The 22168-nt window shown below is 43.4% G+C and overlaps 1 protein-coding gene and 1 non-coding gene across 7 annotated transcripts in view; both read left to right on the top strand.

The window, feature by feature from the left end:
• Positions 1–4177: 4177 nt before the first annotated feature.
• The window catches only part of Armc9 (armadillo repeat containing 9), a 132996-nt gene continuing 115005 nt past the window's right edge, over positions 4178–22168 (top strand). For all 6 annotated transcript variants that reach the window (XM_048428890.3, XM_048428893.3, XM_087905067.1 and 3 more), the window contains exons 1-5: positions 4178–4260; positions 7922–8009; positions 11063–11191; positions 13280–13450; positions 14912–15067. In XM_048428890.3, coding sequence (XP_048284847.3) covers positions 7959–8009; positions 11063–11191; positions 13280–13450; positions 14912–15067 — 507 coding nt within the window. In that variant the 5' untranslated portion in view covers positions 4178–4260; positions 7922–7958. The remainder of the gene's footprint in view (positions 4261–7921; positions 8010–11062; positions 11192–13279; positions 13451–14911; positions 15068–22168) is intronic.
• Positions 19721–19793, top strand: Trnak-cuu (transfer RNA lysine (anticodon CUU)). The gene has a single exon. It is a non-coding gene; the product is annotated as a tRNA-Lys (tRNA).

The raw sequence follows: 22168 nt of genomic DNA on the forward strand, positions 1-22168 counted from the left end.
GAGAACGAGTGTGACTCACAGATTGGCTGGAAGAGCTGCTCAGCCAAATAAAAAACCTTTATTTTAAAAGGTTAAATGACCACTTTTGACTTACCTTGTTATGACCACCTTATTACGCCCACCTTGCAACCATGTCTTTGTTTCAGAAGAGACTAACTTGCTGGGCTTATGTTCTGCTCATGTAACCCCACTGATTTTGCCTGACAAATCCCCCACTTGGAAATCCCTTACCCCTGGTGCCCTCTTCCTTCTGGCCTGCAGGCACACACACAGACAGAATATTGTATACATAATAAATAAATAAATATTTTTTTTAAAAAAAACTTTTTTTGTTTTATTTATTTATTTATTTATTATGTATGCAACATTCTGCCTCCGTGTATGCCCGCATGCCAGAGGAGGGTGCCAGATCTCATTACAGATGTTTGTGAGCCACCATGTGGTTGCTGGGAACTGAACTCAGGACCTCTGGAAGAGCATCCAGTGCTCTTAACCACTGAGCCATCTCTCCAGCCCCATAAACAACTTTTTGAGACAAAGTCATGATTGTCATTCCTGGAACAGGCAGTATGGAACCATTTGTAGTTAAGGTTATAGGTAGGGCATAGCCCAATCCTTGAGAAACAGAGATTTAATCATAAGCAGGAATGAACCTAGTATGGCTTTACTATACTACTTTTATACATATAATAGTATATACTTTACTATACTATGTCTTTTAAGTCTAAGATGGAGGCAGGCTGATTCTTCAGGCCCCAGCACTTTCTATGCAATGTTCTGGGTGATAGTTTAATTTTCTCAGGTTTTTCCACACAGTGAAGAACATGACTGTAGGCTTCCCTGGGTGCCATTTTACAGTGGTGTGACCACACTCCCGAGAAAAATCCCAGGAAAGGATGGTTCCTGGCTCTGTTCAGACTTGCTCAGACAGGTCACATGATACTCTGAACCAATCTGTGGCCAGAGGGATGGAGTAAATTTAGTCGTCTGGACCATCTGATTATCTCTGTGGTCAGGGAGAGGATGAGTTGTGTGTGTTATTGTTCTCAAACAGCTCAGCCCCAGAGTTTCAGAGCTGGCGTAAGGTGCCCTGTGATGGGCGTACACAGAGACCGAGCCAAGGTTGCACAGAGTTCAACTTACTGGAGATTTACCGACAGAAGCATGACTTGCAGGTAGATTTCTACAATTTGGGTCAAACGACCTTTACAACTTGGGGCTTTCTACAGCAGTCAGGACAAAAGTGACTTCATTCAAGTTGGAATGTACCTGGTTTATCTCAGGCTAATATCAAAGAGTCAGGCATATTCCTGGCACCAGGTTCCAGTCCTCCAGGCCTATGTACCACTCTCATGGATTTGGCTATTTATGGTATGCTGAGAAACTATTTGTGGGAAACCAACCAGGATTACTCAAGGGTGACCATGACAGCTATAACTCAACATGATTGTTGTCAGATTACACTGAATCCATAGTTACCAAGCAGGAGAGGCATGCTCGATACAATAAGTATAATCCCAGGAGTCAGACAAATGCATTTAGAAGTGAAAAAACTATTTCCGTGTTCCATGTGTGTGTTTCTGCTTGTGTATGTGTGTGGTCTATGTACATGTGTGTGCAGGTCTGTGCATGTGCTTTCAAGTGACTGTGGAGGCCAAAGGTGAACATAAAAAGACCTTCTTTGGGCAAGCTAAACAGATGGCTCAGCGGTTAAGAATCCTGGCTGCCCTTCCAGAGGTCCTGAGTTCAATTCCCAGCAATCACATGGTGGCTCACAACCAAGATCTGGTGCCCTCTTCAGATGTGCATGCATACATGCAGGCACAATATTATATATATAGATTAAATAGAATCTTAAAAAGTACCTTCTTTGATCCTTCTTCATATTATTATTATTATTATTATTGAGGCAGGATCTCTCACTGAACCTGGCACTCATCAGTTTGGGGAGGTTGGCTGGCCAATGAACTCCAGGGATCCCCTTGTCTCTGCTCCCCAATGACTGGGGTTACAGAGCACACCAGCAGACTTAGCTCTTCTGTGGGCACTGGGGAGCTGAACTCAAATCTTCACACTTCTACAGCACGTAGTTTTCCGACTGAGCCATCTTTCTACTCCCTGGAGGTGTTTTTATTGTTGGTCAGAGCTTAGAGGCATAAACACCTGTGTCAGGTTTGTTCTTTCCAGTTCTGTGAACTTTGAGGCATCCCCTCCCACATACCTTTTTAAACATACTATCTTTTTAATTTAAAATGTATTCGTTTATATTTTTATTCGTTTTTATTTATGTCTTCTTGTTTGTGCGCCCCCTATGTGCAGTGCCTGGGGAGTGCAGAAAAAAAGCATCCAGTAACTGGAATTGCAGATCATTGAGAGCCTCCAAGAGGCTATGAGGATGGAACTTGGGTTCTCCAGAAGCTTTTAATGGCTGAGCCATCTCTCTAGCCCGAAATTTTATTTTTTACATATACATTTATTTGGCTTACATGTATGTTGATGTACCATGTACATGCACTGTCCTTGGAAGCCAGAAGAGGGCATTAGAGACCCTGGAACTGGAGTGATGGTTGTAAACTGCCATGTAGGTGATGGGAATCAAACTGATCCTCTAAACAGGAGCAGCCAGTGCCCTTAACTGTCAAGTCCCCGAGGGCTTTACCTCATGTAACTCATTTTATCAAAGACAAAACTGGACAGTTAAGAAGATGGATTTTATTCAGGTAATTGCAGTAGGGAGAGCAGGGGCTCCACCTAACTCTTGCTTGGGGAGATGAGATGGTTTATAGTTAGGGTGTTTTATGGTTAGGGTGTTTTATGGTTAGATTTATGGATGATTCATAGTTAGATTTACCGTTAGACCTCAGCAGAAGACCCAGAGATGTTTATTTCTGACTGGCTTCAGGGAGTGAGTAGTTTCTACCTTCAGATAATCAGCTAGGAGACAAAGGGAAGCTGAAAGGTCAGGGAGGGCCGTGTCATGGGTGGATGGGATCAGCCAACTGCAAGTTGTTTGGATTTGAGTTGTATGGGATTCATGAGGAAGAGGGGACAGTTTTATCTGAGTCTTCCCCGAACACAAGAAGGGGAATTTTGGAAAAGAAGAAGGTAGAGAATGTGTTAACTGTGGCTGTTTTGCAGATGCAACGAATTTAATAAAGCACAACACTGTGTGCCTATAACACGCTGGGCCCATTATCCATCCCATAGACACCAGAGTCAATCAAAGAACCTATATGACTTGCTTATATGATGCTGGGAACAAATACGGTTACATATTTAACAAATAAAAATACAAAATATAGCACCATATATGTACAATATAATATGGCAGTATTGCAGATACATTCCTGCTAAAGTTATCTGAAATTTAGAGATAATTGGCTATCCTATATTTTACTTGGTATCCCCTAGTACATAGATACACTGAGATAAATGTTAACTGAGAATACATCAAGGGAAAGTTATTTTCAAGTCCTGTTACCTAGACAGGACATAGTACTCTTTTCCTGATAAATGTAGCCTTGCTTGAAAGTCATTCTAACTTATAAAAGCATCGACAGGGCAGAGAGATCAGGAGATGGGGCCCTCAGACCACCCTAGGGCTTCTTTAAAGGGGAGGTCACCTCCTTTCTCCAACCTTTGGGAGTCTCCCACTTTTTTGAGGGTCTGGGAAGTGGAAATACATACAGAGACTGGGCACTCCTAGAGAAGGGGATTTTTTTTTTTTTTACTTGCCTACAGCACTAAGTTTGGACCACAGTAAGAAGAGTAGATCTGAATACACTAATGAGGGTGGACTGAGCAGAACCTTGAGTACTGTTTAATGCACGGGCGTGCTTCCCAGAGAGTTCCTGGGGGTCGAACTTCTGTTGTCCGGCTTGGAGGAAAGCGTCTGTAGACTCTAAACCATCTCGCCAGTTTCCGTCTTTTGCTTGTTTGTTTACAAACCTAAATTCAAACAAAAAGATAAAAGCGATACTAATAGTCTTTGGGAGATTCTGTCGTAGGTGGAAGTGTGGTGCTCCGATCTTAATTAAAAATCCAGACTCAGCTAGAGAACCCCGCACGCCACGCGACTTAAAGCTCTCTCACTTCCGCTGCATACGGTTTACGCTGCCGCCCGCACTCCCAGGATGCCCCGCGCCGGCTACGCCCTGCGTGATTGGCCGCTTCCCCTCACGTGACCCCGCGGTGGCCGTTGCCGGGGTGACGGCGGGAGAGCTGGCAATCCGGAGGAGAGAGAGCGCAACACTGTAACTGGTAAGTGCGGCCCTCGAAGCGACTGGGCCCCGTGGCACAGGCCTGGGAACCCCGCGTGGGTGGCTAGCCATGTCCGTCCTGGCTCCTACATGGCCGGGGCCTGAGGCAGCCGCCTGCGCATCCCAAGCGTTCATTGCTTTCCCCAGGAACCCCTCGCTCTGCTGCGGTGGTGTGAACTTGGAGTGGCCCCAGGTCCAGGTCGTCTAGCTGAGCATTGGCAGTGCGATCCCATGACTTGGGGGCGTTTAGTTCTCTCTCTCCCCCATGGTTTTCATTAGTAGATTTCCCTCCCAGTTCATTCTCTGACTTTACTGAATCTAAGTGGAAGCATGGTACTTGCAATACAAATTCATCTTCGTATTCAGCCAGATGTAGGCCTAAATCTCTCACAGATGGAAATGCAAAAGTCGTCACCGCATACCAAAACACGATGGACAGGTCCCTTCTTCCTCCACAAAGTAGATCCTTCGCCCAGAAGTAGTCTGGACTAAACTAACTGAGCTAAGGAGACAGGACATCCATCCAACAAAGAGGATTCTCAAACGGGTGACCCTGAACTCACAAGAGGTATGCCCTTGCTGACCAAGCCTGATGACCAGGGTTGGAACCCTAGGACCCACATGTTGGAAGGAGCGAACCAACTTCTGCATATTCTCCTGCAATATCAGCCTAGATTTAATTCTAGCTTTGCAGCCTTTCAGAGGTGAATGTGAATTTGCTCGTGGGGCACTGTACTAGCCAGAATTTCTATTGCTGTGATGAAACAGCATGACCAAAAGCAACACGGGGAGGAAAGAGTTTGTTTTGCTTACAGTTCCTCATCACTGTTCATCAGCGGAAGTCAGGGTAGGAACTCAAGCAAGGCATGAACCTGGAGGCAGGAGCCAATGTTGAGGCCGTGGAGGGGTGCTGCTTGTTGTCTTGCTCCCTATGACTTGCTCAGTCTGCTTTTTAACTTAACTAATTTTATTTATTTGGTTTTTCAAGACAAGGTTTTTTTCTGTATAGCTCTGGCTGTCCTGGAACTCACTCTGTAGATCAGGCTGGCCTCAAATTCAGAGATTCACCTCCCTAGCTAGTGCCTCCCTAGCACTGAGATTAAAGGTGAGTCTCTGTCACCACACACAGTGTTTAGTCTGTCTGCTTTCTTTTTTAAAAAAAGGTTTATTTATTTTATGTGTATGAGTATTTTTGCCTGTATGCATATATATATGTGCACCACGTGCATGCCTGTTGCCATGGATTTCCTTGAAACTGGAGTTATAGACAGGGTGCTGGGCATTAAACCCAGGTCCTCCAGAGGAGCGGCCAGTACTCCAACCCCTGACAGTCTGTTTTCTTATAGGAGTTTCCCTCCTTATCTCTGTGCTTGTTTCAGAAATTTCAACATCTTGACCTGCCCATTTCCTTATTCCTAATTTCAGCATGTTTTCCTCCATCCCCCGCACCCATGCACTCAGTGGTAGTAAGCTAGTAAGCATCTTGTTACCGTGTCATGCCTAAAAGTGCAGTAATGCCTCCTCTCCCACTCAGAAGCCTGCCTTCCAAATTACTAGAATGTGATACACACACACACACACACACACACACACACACACACACACACACCATTTTTGGCTTTTTAAAGACACGGTTTCTCTGTGTAGCTCTTGCTGTCCTAAACTCTCTTTGCAGACCAGGCTGGCCTTGAACTCACAGAGATCCTCCTGCCCCTGCCTCCCAAGTGCTGGTATTAAAGATATGTACCACCACCACTTGGCTGGAATGTGTTGTTGCATGGAAACCACTTCTTTGTCCTGGCCACCCAGAACCAAAATAATCACACAGAAACTATATTAATTAAATCACTGCTTGGCCCATTAGCTCTAGTTTCTTATTGGCTAATTCTTATATTTTAGTTTAACCCATTTCTATTAATCTGTGTATCACCAGGTGGCAGTGGCTTACTGGGTAAAATTCCCAGCGTCTGTTTCTGGTGGATCCATGGCATCTCTCCCAGCATTCAGTTCTGTCTTCCCTACCTACCTAAGTTCTGTCCTATCAACAGGCCCAAAGCAGTTTCTTTACTAACCAATGAAAGTGACACAAAGACAGAAGGCCCTCCTACACCAGGAATGTGCCTACTTTTGCAGCACATTGACAATGCTACCTCACTGTGCAGCACCCTTACTGCCCATGCGTCCCCTGACCCTAACCTCGCTTAACTTCTATGTTCCATCATTGTTTCACTTCTTTCTTTTAGGAAGGCCTCACCTGGTAACTGAGCACAGACAGTTACAGGTGCCTGGAGAAAGCAATGGTACCGCAGACTGGTGCTCTCTTAGGTTCAGTAGTCCATATAACTTCAGTGATCTCAAAATTCTGGATACCCTGCCATGTTGCCTTAGTCAGTGTGGTTCCTACCTTCCCTAATCATCAAACTATTGCCCTGTTTCTCATGAGACAGTGACCTCAGCTCTTGTTTTTGTTTTCTTCCCTGAGTCTCTTTCCATTCAGCTCCAGACCTGCCAGGACCTGGTTGTCTAACAGGCATCAAAGATGTAGGGCCACACATGATGCTTGCCTTGAGTTATTGAAGGGGATTCTGATGCAGCTGCATCAAGGACAGGACTTTGAAGTCAGCCAGTGGGAATTGCTCTGGGAAGCTGCAGTGCTTGGGAGTGCTGGGCTACGTAGATGGGTGGTTTGGCAGGTCTCTCTGGGTGGGCACCTTTAAGTGAAGACCAAGCAAGATGTAGATGTTTTCAGGAAGAGCCTCAGAACAGATGGAATTGTGTCCGTGCAGGTCCTTGATGGCAGACATACTGTGGGCATCATTGAGTTTCCATATATGCGGAAACTGACAGCCCGTGTGCTTCAAGTCAGCAGATCAGTGAAAAGCCACAAAATGCTTAGAGAGATGGGCCTAAGGAGTCTGCCTTCATCTGGAGGACCCCAGACACACTTGCCACGTGCTGGAATGACAGGAGTGTGTGCCATATGCTTCCCTTCCCAAGTGCTAGGATTACAGACATGTGCTACCACCCCAATTTATGAGGTGCAACAGGGCTCTATGTTAAGCACTCTACCAATAGAACCACAACTCAGCTCTCAGGATTTCTACCATTGCTCTGAGGAATCCCCATGAACGTGATGACCTGAAATAGTGCAGGCTTAGTGTCCCAGAGTTATGAGATTAGAAGCCTGTAATGAACATTTCCTTTGCATAGCCACGCAAAGCACTTGATTGGACCTCTACTAAGGGGACTTGACTTATTTCTTTCAGGACAATGTAGAGGACTGCATGCTTTGCTTCCCAGTTCCTGCCTTCCCTCCTTGACATGGTCATTTCTCTGTCTACAAAGCCTGCAGTGATAGGCCCATCTTTCTGCATCTTGTCCCTCTGACACTGGCCTTCCTGCCCCCCCCCTTGCCTCTGTGAATCTCTTGGGTGCTCTCATAATCCAGGCTTATCTCTGATTGAAGGACAGCTGATTATCTTAATGCCACCTGCATCCTTAAATCTCCCTAGTCATGTGGCCTCCAGTTGTCCTGTAGTTACAGGTTCTGGGGATTACTATGTGCCTGTCTTTGGGGCCCTGTATTCTGCCCACCACAGCCGCCCATTTGTGATTTCTCAGGTGGTTGAAATTAACCTTTGTCTTATGTTTTTGTCTTGTAGAGATTTCTGCCGTGAGAATTGCTAGTAACAATTCACTATGGGGGATATCCTGGCCCATGAATCTGAATTACTTGGACTGGTCAAAGAGGTAGTTATATGAAACACAAGTCACAAAAAAGCTTTTTTCTTGAAAAAAAAAACCGATTATTTGTGTGTTTATGTCTGTATGAATGTTTGCATTGTGTGTGTGACTGCTGATGGAGGCCATGGTGGGGCATTGGATCCCTTGGAGCTGGAGTTGCAGGCATTTGTGAGCTACCCTTTGTAGGTACTGGGGTTGGAACTCAAGTCCCCAAAACATGTATTTTAGAATGCAGTAGGACCAGAGAGATGGCTCAAAGGTTATGATCACTGGTTGCTTTTCCAGAAGACATAGGGTGATTCTCAGCACCGGTATGATGACTTAACAACCACCCTCTTCTGGCTTCTGTGAATAGCAGACATGGATATGATTCACAGATAGACTATAGACTAAAATACTCATACACATAAAATTAAAAATGAATAAAGCTTGAAAAACAAAACGAAAATGTAGCAAGAATGACTTGGTGGTTGAAAGTATTGACTGCTCTTCCAGAAGACCCAGGTTTGGTTCCTGCCCCCCACATATGGCTAACAGCCTTCTATAATTGCAGTTTCAAAGACTTTACTGTCTTCTGGCTTTGTGGATGCTGCATGCATGTGATGCTCAGATATACTTGCAGACAAGCTACCTGTGCACATGTTATAAAAATAAATCCTTAAATTATAGCAGATTTACATATGTAATCCAGGTGCTTGGGGGGCTTCAGCAGGTCAGTCTGGACTTTATACAGAGACCCTGTTATCAAAACAAATGAGTAAATGAATATACAAATAAATAGTAAGCTACAGCAAATTCTTTCTACTTCGTAATCTTTTATCTTTTACTCATTACATGATTTTCCACTTTATTCACTCATTCTTGAGTGTGTGTTGTGTTTGATTGGGTCTCCTGTAGCCTAGGATGGCCTTGAAATCCTTATCCTCCTGCCTCTGCCTCCCCAGTGCAGGGATCACAGGCATGTGCCACGGACCTGGGTTTCCCTTCTTTGACTTAGGGCCGTGTAGATTTGCTACACTGAAAGCTTGAGTAGAGTACGGTTCAGGCAGACTTCTGAGGTGGATGCTGTTCATTGTGAGTGGACTGTGAACTGTGCCTCGGGACAGTTGAGGAAGAGGGGTGTCCACTTTGGATAGGCAGCTTGGTTCATTGTGGTGATGGTGCATAACTGCTGTAGCTGGCACTGCCAGGACTGTGGGCAGGACCGGGGACCCAACCACAGTTTGGTATGACCGAAAGGACGTGTGAAGAACTGTAGTGGAGCAGTGTTTTCACTCCACAAGAGGCTCAGTGCTAACATTGCCCATTTCTAATGCTTTATTCTCCTGTTAGCATTATTTCTAATACTATTCCAAATGGATCCTAGCAAACCAAAAACCATCCAGTCATTTTGCATTTTTCAGGCTGTCACTTTCATTTCTATTCATAATAAAAGTGATGGGGCTAGAGAGATGGCTTAGTGATTAGGAGCACATATTGCTCATGCAGAGGACCCAGATTCGGTTCCTAAAACCCATCTAGGGTGGCTCATAACCACCTGTAATTCCAGCCCCAGGAAATCTGATACTTTTATCTGGAATCTGTGGGCACCTGTTTTCTGTAAAGAGTAATTGACAAAAATATGTATGTTTATGACCTTATATTTCAACATATGTGTGGATTGATGTACTGAGGTGATCACCTGATTAAACTAATAAAGTATACCTGTCTTGTGTTTCTCCTTACATTCTTCCTTTCTTCTTTCCTTTTTATGATTGTGATAAGAGCACTTAACACAAAAATCAGCCAGGTAGTGGTGGTGCATGCCTTTAATCCCAGCACTCAGGAGGCAGAGGCTGCAGATCTTTGTAAATTCAAGGCCAACTTGGTCTACAGAGCAAGTACTTCACAGTCACCTTGTTGAATATTAGCTCACAGGCTTTACTCATTTTGCATAACTGAAATTTATCTCTTCACCAAACTATTTTCTCAGTGCCTGGCAACTGCCATTGTGCTGTCTGCTTCTGTAAGCATGGCTGTTTAGATCATGCACATAATTTCAATATTTATCTTTTGTGCCTGGCCTATTCCATGTAATGTATATCTCCCCCTACCCCAGTGCCATTCATGTTACTAGTGACAGGATTTCCTAGACTGTAATATTTTATTTTAGTATCACCACATTTTCTTACCATGTTGATGGACATTTCCGTTCATCCCGTGTCTTGGAAGTCTTGAATAATGTTGCAGAAATACACGTGTGCAGATAGCACTCTTAAAAATGGATTTTAGGTGGTTGGTGGTGGCGCATGCGTTAAATCCCAGCACTCGGGAGGCAGAGGCAGGCGGATCTCTGTGAGTTCAAGGCCAGCCTGGTCTACAGAGTGAGTTCCAGGACAGGTTCCAAAGCTACAAAGAAACCCTATCTTGCAAAAGAAAAAAAAAACGGATTTTATTTTTTTCCTACCTGTACCCAAAAATGGGATTGCTGGATCATAGGGTAGTTCTGACTTTTTGTTGAGTGATTTGTTATTTAACAATTGTATACATACGCGTACATAATATGTTGTAATTACTTTCCTTCCTAGTTTTATTCTTTCAAGGAACCTCCATTTATTTTCCATTATAGCTGTGTTGGTCTCCATTGCCACTAATAGTATATAAGAGTATAGAAGGGTCTCTCCCTCTATTTCCTGCTAGCTCTTATCTTTTTGAAGACTTATTTTATGATTTATGTATATTTTATGTTTGTGTCCATGTATGTACATTTGAGTGCAGGTGCTCATAGAGCCAGAAGAGGGCATTGGATCCTCTGGAGCTGGAGTTACACAGGAAGTTGTGAACCTCCTGATGTGGGTGGTTGGGTTCTCTGCAAGAGCATCACATGCTGTGCCATTCCCAGGTCTTGTCTTTTCAATAGTAGACATTCTTGTGGGTGTGGTTTTGAGCATATTTCTGTTGACTTTTTATATGTCTGCATTAGAGTGATATATGTTCAGGGCATTTGACTGTTTAATTGGATTATTTGGAATTTGTTGGGGTTTTTGTTTGTTGTTCCTGAATTATGTTCTCTGTCCCAGTATTTAGATTTTGCTGAATTTGAGGATACCTTGAAGACATTTTCGAAAGAATGCAAAGTAAAAGGAAAGCCATTATCTAAAACTGTAGGTGGATCACTAAAGAAGGACTCCAAGTCACTGGTAATCCAGGTGAGACCATGCCCTGTCTTCAGCTCTGGGAAGAGGCTTGTGACAGTCTGAAAATTGCAAGTTCTTCAAAGCTAGGTAAAAGTAGGCTAAAGCTATCAGAGGAATGCACCAAGAACCTGAAGCCGTCATACATTAAACACATTAGGATGGTTGCTATCAAAAACAAACAAACAAACACAAATAAACAGCAGGGGCTGTAGTGATGGCTCAGCAGTTAAGAGCACTGGCTGCTCTTCCAGAGGACCCAGGTTTAATTCCCAGCACCCACATGGTGGCTCATAACCATCTGTAACTTCAGGTTCAGTAGATCTGACACCCTGTTTTGGCTTCTGCAGGTATCAGGCATGCATGTGATGCACAGACATACATGTTGGCAAAACACCCATACACATAAAATAAATCTACATCCCTACAACAACGTAGAAGATCCCCGTTTCATCTATCTTTGCTAATACTTGTTCTTTTCTAGTGTGTGTTTGATGTTTATTTATCTTTATTTTTTGATTATCCAATCAGTAACTAGTAGATAATACTGTATATTATTATGCTACAACATATGCCCCTCTATCATAGTGCTCACTGATTGATTTCCCAAACAAAAATTCTTGGAGCAAAAGAGGAGTATGGTTGCGCATGCCCCATTCCCAGCACTTGAGAGGCTGAGGCAGGAAGTTAGGATGAGGGAATCTACCCAAAAATTGGGCTAGAAAGATGACTTAGTGGTTAAACACACTTCCCAACCCTGAAGACCCGAGTTTTATTGCTAGGACTATGTGGTAGGAGAGCCAGCTCCCAGCAGTGTCTTTTGACCTTCATATACACACTATGGCATGTGTACCCATACATTACACACATACACATACATGCACACACTCTCTCTAAATTGGTGTAATTAAAATATTTTTTTAGAAACTCAAACAATAAAACTGTCTGGAATAGTGGTTAAGCAAAATCTTCTGATGGTTGGTGGCCTTAAGCTGATGTTCTTAGGCCTAGTTCCAGCAGCAATGTGATTGATGGTATGCATGCATTCCCATCTTGGTGACCCTGGCTAACAGAAGGTCGTTTGTGACCATAGTCACAGTGGGTTTTTTGTGTGTAAAGGTTATCTTAAAGCAAGGACCGTTTCCAGGTACAGATGTGATGGTTATGACATAGCAAAGGTTTGTAATTTTAGGTTTGCAAATGCAGATCTAGAATAATTGTAGACAGACCATTTGATATGTAGAGTCTGCCAAGACATATTGTAAGAAACTTCATGACTCTAAGCCTTAAAATACCAGGGAAGTCTGCATACCTCTTCCACAGTCAGAGAGCTCTCAGCCTCCAGAGTGGCTGACAGGGATGCAGGGGACTCAGAAGAGGGGATCGTGGGGGTGCGCCTAGCCCAGCAGCACAGCACGTCCATGGGCCGAGTAACTGCACCATTATAGTCTTCATTCTCAAGAGAGCGAGGAGCCTCTGCCCACGTCCTCTACTCTACTGGGGGCTGTGCATGGCCACCTGTGCTTTGTTCTGGCAGCCTGCATTCACAGTGGCTAACAGGCTGCCTGTTTGAAGGACATAGAAATGCTTTATTGGACTTGCTTTAAAAAGTTCTGGGTTTCAGCTGGTCTTTGGTGGCACATACCTTTAATCCCAGCACTCTGGAGGCAGAGGCAGGTGGATTTCTGCGTTTGAGACCAGCCTGGTCTACAGAGTGAGTTCCAGGACAGCCAGGACTACACAGAGAAACCCTGTCTCAAAAAGCAAACAGACGAACAAAAAAAAAAAATGTGGGTTGATTAGAATGGGTGGTAGCAGCTCAGGGTAAGACAGCATTCTGAGAACTGTTGTTCTCCCTCTTGGAGTTTCTGTAGTCCTCCCAGGGATTCAGTGCACTCATGCCCGTGAATCCTCCAGCCTCAGAACTGTTTTCAAGGCTTTAGTATTTCATAGAGTTCCCCTGGGTATTGCAATGGCTGAAAAGCTTAGAGTGGTCCCAGAGGCTGCAGCCAAAGGAGGTATCTAGTAGTAGGTAGGTGGTGAGAGTTTGGGGTGTTGGAAGAATGAGCATCATCTAGGACTCTTGTTTTGTCTTTTCCGCAGAACGATCTGGTGGCAGCATTTGACAATGGAGACCAGAAGTTATTCTTCGATTTGTGGGAGGGACATGTTCCCAGCTCCATCAGAGATACTGACTCTCTGGCCCAGAAGCTGGAGTTCTACCTTCACATCCATTTCGCCATCTATCCTCTGAAGTATTGTGGAGGCAGGCCGGTAGGCTGATTTGGGGTTTCAGTCTGAGTTAGCTAACAGGCTGCCATGGATTTCAAGGAAGCGTTGATTCAGTTTTGTAACCATTTTATCATGTTGCATCTTATGTCCTGATAAACAATCTTTGGCTTCATTCTTAGAAGTTTATTTTTTAATTTATGTGCAAATTTGGTAACTTCTGTGGTCAGTTAAATTTTTTTCCTAAACACCTCAGGTTCTCAAGAGACTCATCAAAACAAGTTTGCTTTATTTAGTAACTTGGTGTATCTAAGAAAAGGCATAGATCATACATTTAAATGCAAGTAATGGAGAAGTAGTATTGGAGGTGGCATGGGTAGCTTGAATTTAGCTTCTGTTGCCTTTTCTAGATGGGCTGGAGATGTGGAAAGGGAGGCAGAGGGCTGGCCTGTCAAGCCCCTGTGGTAGATGAACTTTCAGTTATAATTGAAGCAGCAAAGAGCACAGAGCTGACATTTGATCACTCACAGTAACACTGACCTGAGTTCCTGTGGGAACTCATTGGAATGTCAGGGACACCAGTGGAGGGCCCAGTGGTGAGGGAGTGGCTCCACACTACCATGAAGTAGTTCCTTTAAGTATGACCCTTGTGGGGTCTTTGATGCTTGCTATTGTTTTGTTTTGTTCTGTTTTAGTCTGCCTTATTTCTGTCTATAAATTTTTCTGTTTTGATGTAATATGGAAGTCAGTGTTATCTATTTTCTAAGTCCAGTGCTCAGAAAAGGGCCTCATGGCCTAGGTTGAGTGAGCTTTATTCACAGGAAGATGAAGGTGGGGTCTGTGTGGTAGAGGAGAAAAGTACTAGTTCTAAAGCTTCAGTGTCCACACTGAAGCCAGAGAGGAGTGAGTCCTTGAGTTGGGTCGTGTGTGGAGCAGTGATGGAAGGGTCCCTGGAGTTGGGTTGTGTGTGGAGCAGTGATGGAGGGGTCCCTGGAGTTGGGTTGTGTGTGGAGCAGGGATGGAGGGGTCCCTGGAGTTGGGTTGTGCATGGAATAGTGATGTGGGCATGGTCAATCCTTAGCTTCTTGAAGGGAAGGAGAGCCCTTCTGTTTCAGGAAACTATAAAGATGTGTCATTCCCCTTTAGAAACCTCTCTGAGGGCAACATGAGAATGCATACAAATGTTTCTATGTCTGGAAAGTGGAAGCAATGGTGGCCACATCTCACAATGGGAGAATTAGTCAAGTAGATTATGATAGACATGGTGAGATTAGTTCTGACTACGTGAGAAGATGGTGCTAGTGATGTAAAAGAACATGTGAACATGTGAACATAGGTCTTTTGGCATTCCTGTCTAAAGTGATGTCAGATGCTGTAGCAGTGTGCCTTGTCAGGCCAGACAGGAAAGTGCTAGTGGCATGGCTGGAACCTAGGGGGCCTCACAGAGTGGACAGAAGGATTGAGTACTGAGCCAAAGACCCTGAACACCTGTCCTTCTTCTTCTAGGACAAGCAGGAGCTAGATGAGAGGATTTCTTATTTCAAAACCTACCTGGAAACCAAAGGGGCCGCCTTGAGCCAGACCACGGAGTTTCTTCCATTCTATGCCCTCCCTTTTGTGCCTAATCCTATGGTCCACCCTTCATTTAAAGAACTCTTCCAGGTAAGCAGCTGCCTGTGGAACTTGTCAGAACCTGGACCACACTGTTGAATGGTGGTTTCTGAGCAATGCTTTAAAAGACCTAAGTTTTATCCTCATAATTATTATTTTATTGTAGGTCTTATTTAAATAATTATTCTATTAAATAGTTGGGTACTGTTTGACTTACTTTTAACTATCCTTTGTTAGCTGTGGTTGTATGTTCTTGCACATATATGTAAATCTGAAGGGACATAAAAAGGCCTAAAAGCACCCAAGTTAGATATCAGTAGTGACATGTAGAAGGGAATTGGGTTGTAGTCTAGAAGGTACTAAGGATGTGTAATCTGCACGAGTGGAACCACATGCTGACATAGTCTTCAGTAGCCACGTCAGACACCAGAGAAGACTCATCATATGATGCCCTTTACAGTTAACAAAGCAAACAAACAGGTTTTATCCACACATACACCCATGCACACACATCAGATCAGTTTTTCATACATCATATAGTAGAATTGATTTTGGACAGCTACGGTTCTGTGGATTTTAACATGTTCCTAGTGTAACTACTGCCACCACCATCGAGGTACAGAATTTTGCACAGTCACTCCTAAGAACCGCCTTTGCAGATGCTTCTACCCTACCTCTCTGCCAGGCAACCACTCACATTGTATTTTAAAACAGTGTTCAGGTAGTTTGTTTTAATAGACTTTCCTTTTGCCATAAAATAGGATATTTTGTTGTCATCAGTACTACAGCTTATTAACTTAAATCAACGTTTAAAAAATGTGTTAGCCTTTTGGTCATGCTGTTTATACTTTATAGGTCTTGAAGAGATGATCCACTTTTATTTAAACCTAGCTAAACTGCTTCTCTCCTTTCGCCCCTGCTGCTGCCTTGGAGTAGCCTGTCTCTGTGAGAGTGGCCTATCTTTTCTCTCTGGATTTGAGTTTGTATAATTTTACTTTAGTGCTTCCTGTGTCAAATTTCTCATTTCATTTATTGAGCCTCCTTGATTTGCTGCCTTATATGTTGAAAGAGTTCTGAAAAAAATCACAGCTTATATTTCTTCATATATTACCTCTCTTCCATTCTCTTTATTGTTTCCCTGATTCTTCTCATTATCTCCTTGTCTTTTTTTTCCCATTTTAAAAATTATGATAAAGAACATATGGGGTAAAATTTACCATTTTGGCCTGGAGTGAGGTTTTCTGCCCTTCGTCTGTGTTACCCTTAGCACAGCTGTAGTTCCTTCCCTTAGCCTCTGAGTGGAGAGCCGTAGCGGTGGGGCCTCTGAGTGGAGAGCCGTAGCGGTGGAGCCTCTGGGTCGCAAGTTTATGCTCTTAGGGTTCTTACTTTCACTTCACTGGGGACTCTGCAGTTCCTTTCCTGTCACTCAGGCTTTTTATGGACCTCATTTTATCAAGGTTTTTTTTTTTTAAGTTATTTTTATTTTTTTTTTTTCGTTTTGTATGTGTTGCAGTGTCAAAAAAAAATTTCTTTGTGTTTTGTTCGGTGTTTTTTTTTTTTGTTTTGTTTTGTTTTTGAGACAGGACAGGGTCTCTCTAAGTAGCCCTGATTGCCCTGGAACTTGTAGACCAGGCTGGCCTCAAACTCAGAGATCTACCAGTCTCTGCCTGAGTCCTGGGATTAAAGGTGTCTGCCACCATGTCCAGCTCCTTTTTTTTTTTTTTTTTTTTTTTTTTTTTTTTTTTTTTTGAGACAGACTCTCACGGTGTCATGTTGTCCTGGTTTCTTGAAACTCATTGTGTAGAATAGACTGGTCTTGACCTCACAGAGAGCTCTGTCTTGCTAGTGCTGAGGTAAAAGTATACATCATGGGCTGGAGAAATGGCTCAGTGGATAAGAGCGGATAAGAGCAGAGGACCTGAGTTTGAGACCCAGCACCCATATCAGAGAGCTCACACCTGCCTGGAACTCTGCCTTCAGGGAGTTAACACATCACTTACCTCCTTGGGTACACACAGCCACACATACCTTCACATAAATAAATAATAAAAAATTTAGAGTGTGCTTCACCAGCCCAGCTGGTCAGTTTCTTTGCAGTGCTCAGAACTGCACTGTCAGTGAACACCCTCTGTGGGAACACTTAGGATGCCTCTGATTCTTTAGGGAGAATTCCTGAGCAAGTGCTTGCTTGTGCCAGGGACTGACTTAAGCTAGTTAGAAGTGATATAAAGGAAGGGTCAAGCCTGGTGGTACAGACCTGTAATCCCAGCTAGTAGGGAGACTGAGGCAGGAAGTTTAAGGCCGGCTGGGCAATTTAATGAGATCCTATTTTCTCAAAATCAAGAGTAAAAGAAGCTGGGGTCATAACTCAGGGTGGAGCCCTTGCTGAGCCTGTAGAGCACCCTAGGTTCAGTCACTGAGGGCCTGTGAAGAATCGAAGTCTGCAGGCTCTGCAAGGGAGAGAGAGAGCAGGAGGCTGGTGTTGGGGGGACCATGGAGGTGAGCCCTGGGCCCACCCAGCCCCCACATCCTTAGTAGTCCTGCTGTGTATTAGGGTTCCACCGAAGATTCTGAAGGATCAGAGCATTCGGTTCTGGAATACAGCTCAGCAACCATGAGTGCACTGTGATCTGCCCAGGAAGAAACAGAACCAAGACAAGTGACCTTTCCCAGACTTCATCTGAGCTGGCCCAGTTCTTCCTGCCTTTCACACTTCTCTTTCAAAGTGTGGGATTGAGTGCTCATCAGACTCAGAAAGTGTCCTTTTCAAAGCTAAAAACAATAGAAATAAGAACAGTCAAGGAAAAAAATAAAGGATTCATGCATAGGGAGTTTGTATTCTAGTCTATCTATGTTGGTTGCAAAATCATTGTCAGAGAAGTAATTGAGTGGAAAAGTCCTGTTTATTGGTTATGTAAAATAGTAATCAAAACCAGAACAACTTGACTGTGTGTGTCTGGGGCGGTTAAATACTTGTTTTTGGTTTTTTGAGATAAGGTCTTGCATAGCCCAGACTGGCCATGAACTCAGCAATAACTGAGATGACCTTGAACTTCTGATCTTCCTGCCTCTAACTTCTCAGTGCTGGGATTCTAGGTATGTACTACCATGCTCAGTTTAGGTAGTATTAAGAATCAAATTTAGTGTTTTACCATGCTAATATTTAGTATGCTAGACAAGTACTCTTTCCCCAACCACATTCTCAGCCCCTGTTTTGATTGTTTTTTTTTAATTGATTTGGGAATTGGAGAAATGGCTCAGTAGTTAAGATCATTTTATTGGTTTTGCAGAGGACTCTTGGGTTTGATTCCCAGAACCCTCATGATGGGTTCCAGGGTATGCGATACCCTCTTCTGATCTCTACAAGCACAAGGCAAGCACATGGTGCAATACATCCATGCAGGCAAAAATCTTCATATATAAAATAAAATGGATAAATCTAATTTAAAAATTTAATGTTTTTACTGGGCTTGTGAGATGTCTCTGCAGGTAAAAGTACTTGTTGCACAATGTGACAACTTGGTTTTGATCCCTGGGACCCACAAAATAAAACCTGATCTCAGTATTCCTATAGTGAGGAAAGAGTGGAGGCAGGAGAATTGCTCAGAAGCTCTCATGTCAGCCAGCCTGGAATACACAGAGCTTCAAAAAAAAGAGAGATTATGCCTTAACAAGGTGGAAGGAGAGAACTGACCCCGAAAAGTTGTCCTCTGGCTGGGCAGTGGTGGTGCATGTGTTTAATTCCGTCACTCGGGAGGAAGAGGCAGGCAGCACTCTATGAGTTCGAGGCCAGCCTGGACTACAAAGTGAATTCCAGGACAACTAGAACTGTTATACAGAGAAACCCTGTCTTAAACAAAATAAGTTGTCCTCTGAACTCCATTCATACACTGTAGCATGTATGTACCCACACTAGCATGTATTACATATAAACAATAACTCAAATAAAATGTCTTGAATTACATTGGACACTTCATCTCCCTTTTTCTGAGACTCCTCAGATGATGGATTGGACAGAGCCCTAAGGTGAAGCACTGTTGCTTTCCTAGAGCAAAGCTGGACCACCAACAAGGTCTCCAGATGCCTGAGACCACATCTGGGCTGCTGTACTCATGCTCTAAGCTCTAGAAAGGAGCAGCCTTCCTTTTTCCTCCAGCTTGTGATGGACCCGATGGTTCTTGGCTTGTGTATACACCCTCTGGACATCTTCCCTCTGTGTGTGAGCTCCCTTTTTGTTCAGACTTAGTGGCACTGAATTAAGGGTCCACACTATTCCGTATGCATACATCTGATGTTTGCTATGGCCCCATCCCCAACAGCTTCATATCCCAAGGTACCAGGGACAAGGATTTCAATATGACTTTTGGTGAACTGTACAACCCATAATAGCCATACATTACAGTTTTTAAATCTTGCATCAGAGAATTTTAAACATTTTGAAAACAAGGGAATTATTTCTTATCTGTCAGTATTGTGTTTAAACATCAGATGGCATAAGGAGTAGATTGGTTGATGACGAGAATGTGGGAAGGGTGCTGAAGGAAGGGTCCTGGCCTGGAGAGAAGAAGATGTGAGGAGATCTGCGAAGGGAGTGGGTATGATGTGAGTGGAACAGCTGCTTTTATGTGGAATTTTTTTTTATTATAAACTGATTTGTAGCGAGGAGCTGCAGGGCAGGCCTGCTTTTCGTCCCACACGGCTCCTGCCCGGCTAGCTCAGTCGGTAGAGCATGAGACTCTTAATCTCAGGGTCGTGGGTTCGAGCCCCACGTTGGGCGCCATATGTAGCATGACGGCTGGCTTGTTGGGGTTTCTGTCCCGCCCGGTACTCCACAACCGGCAACTCTCAAGGAAAAATCACACACAGGACTCCATAAGGTTATAAACTGATTGGCCCATTAGGTCAGGCTTCTTGTTAACTCTTATAACTTATATTAACCCATTCTCATCTATGTTAGCCATAATGGCTCCATACCTTTCTCAGCTGGGCAAGTTACATGCTGCCTCTTCAGTGGTCTGAGCGGGAGTGCTGGGGGAGCTCTGCTTCCAGAATACTCCCAGTCTCTTTGCTCCACCCCTACTTCCTGTCTGGCTTTCCCGCCTATACTGCCTGCCTGGCCAATCAGCGTTTTATTAAAATGATTGACAGAATACAGACAATTCTCCCGTATCACTGATTGGTCCATTAGCTCAGGCTTCTTATTGACTCTTTTTTTTATCTTATGGAATTTTTATTATTCATTATAATTTTCACAAAAAGAAATCTAATTTTTGAATTGCTAAAATTCAAATCTCCCCAAAGAAGCTACATTCAGGGATACTTATTTGTTAAAGCAAAACTCTTCTTTTTCCTTAAAAAATTAAACAAATTAATTGGTTCCAATCAATTGGATTTCTTTTTTTTATTATTTTTTTATTAATTTATTTATTTGTTTATAAAAATTTCTACTTCCTCCCCTCCTCCCCATACCCTCCCATTTCCCCCACTCCCTCTCCTCCTCCCCCCCAACTTCCTCCCCTCCTTCCTCTCCAGTCCTAAGAGCAGTCAGGGTTTCCTGCCCTGTGGGAAGTTCAAGTCTTATTGACTCTTATAACTTATATTAACTCATTATTCTTGTCTATGCTAGCCATGTGACTTGGTACCTTATTCAGCGAGGCAATCACATCTTGCTTCTGTGGTCAGGTCAGGACTGCAGAATAAGCTTTCCTCTTCCCAGAATTCTCCTGTTCTCATTGGCCCACATATACTTCCTGCCTGGCTACTGGCCAATCAGCATTTCTTTAAAATATATTTGACAGAATACAGACAATTGTCCCACACCACTTCCCCCTCTTTTTTTTTTTTGTAACAATAACTCTGAATCTAATATCCTTTGTTTAGCTTTTCTCCTGACCATTAGCCATAACAACTTGTAACCAACATTCTAAACAAAGGAAAATATCCATAGTCCATCTTTGGAGAATGTGGGTATAGTTTTCCAGGCTACTTCCTGCTGGTTGGGGGCACTGATAATCTTATGGGGACCTAAAGAAAATTTAGAATTATGATCAAGTCCTGACTGGAGTATCCTGTGAGGCTTGATCATCTCAGGCAACATCTTGAATCTGTTCTGGATGTAGAACTTAGACATCTGGACCACCTGTTGCTACCGGAGATTTCTCAGGTGATCTTCCTTGATCAAACCTGATTTTTCTTAACTCAGAATAAATCCATAGCCTCTCATTTTCTGTGGAAACAAAAGCAAAATCTCTTCTCCAAAGTAACATATCTTTTGACTTCAATTTTGAAGTAAGGTATTTTCAAAATACCTATCTCAGATTAATTCAGCAGCATTTATAAACAAATATCTTTTAGTAGCTGTTGCTCCTTCCTCAGCATTCGAACAATTCAAAGAGAGCATAATAACATACAGTATCAAGATTCTCTGTGTGTTTTCCATCTTTATGTGGCTTTATTTTAACCTATATTTCTTTTATTTTTGACTTTTTGAGACAGGTTCTCTGTGTATCTCTGGCTGTCCTCGAACTCCCTCTGTAGACCAGGCTATCCTTGAACTCACAGAGATCAGCCTACCTCTGCCTCACAAGTGCTGGGATTAAAGGTGTGAGCCACCACACCTTGAATTCACAGAGATTTGAGACAGGATTTCTCTTTCTGGAGCCCTGGCCTTAGACCAGGCTGGCCTCAAACTCACAGAGATACACCTGCCTCTGCCTTCTGAGTGCTGGGATTAAAAGTGTGCACCACTACAACTGGCAGTAACTTATTTTCAAGGGCAGATTGAACTAAAATTATATTACAGTGCTCGCCATGACATGAGGTAGTGTGGCGGGTACCACTTCTTTCATATTGTGTAGACGAGGTCTAGAAGTGACTCCCTTTTTTTACCATGGCTTGCATGCCTAGACTGTGCTGAATTATGTTTGGTTTTCAGCCTAATAAGGTTACCTATCTTGCTTATTTAAATCACATAAAATTTTCCAGTCATGTGCAAGTTATTTGTCCCTGCTGTGGATCCTTGAATTATTTATGAATGAATCAGTCACACATTAGGAAACCTGTTTTCCGTGCTCTCCCAACCCTAGCAGGCAGCTTCACATTTGGTTTCTGTAACTCACAGGACTATTTAACCCCATATCCACAGCTTTGTTG

The sequence above is a fragment of the Myodes glareolus genome, chromosome 1 (assembly GCF_982192425.1).
Source record: "Myodes glareolus chromosome 1, mMyoGla1.1, whole genome shotgun sequence".
Classification (NCBI taxonomy): domain Eukaryota; kingdom Metazoa; phylum Chordata; class Mammalia; order Rodentia; family Cricetidae; genus Myodes; species Myodes glareolus.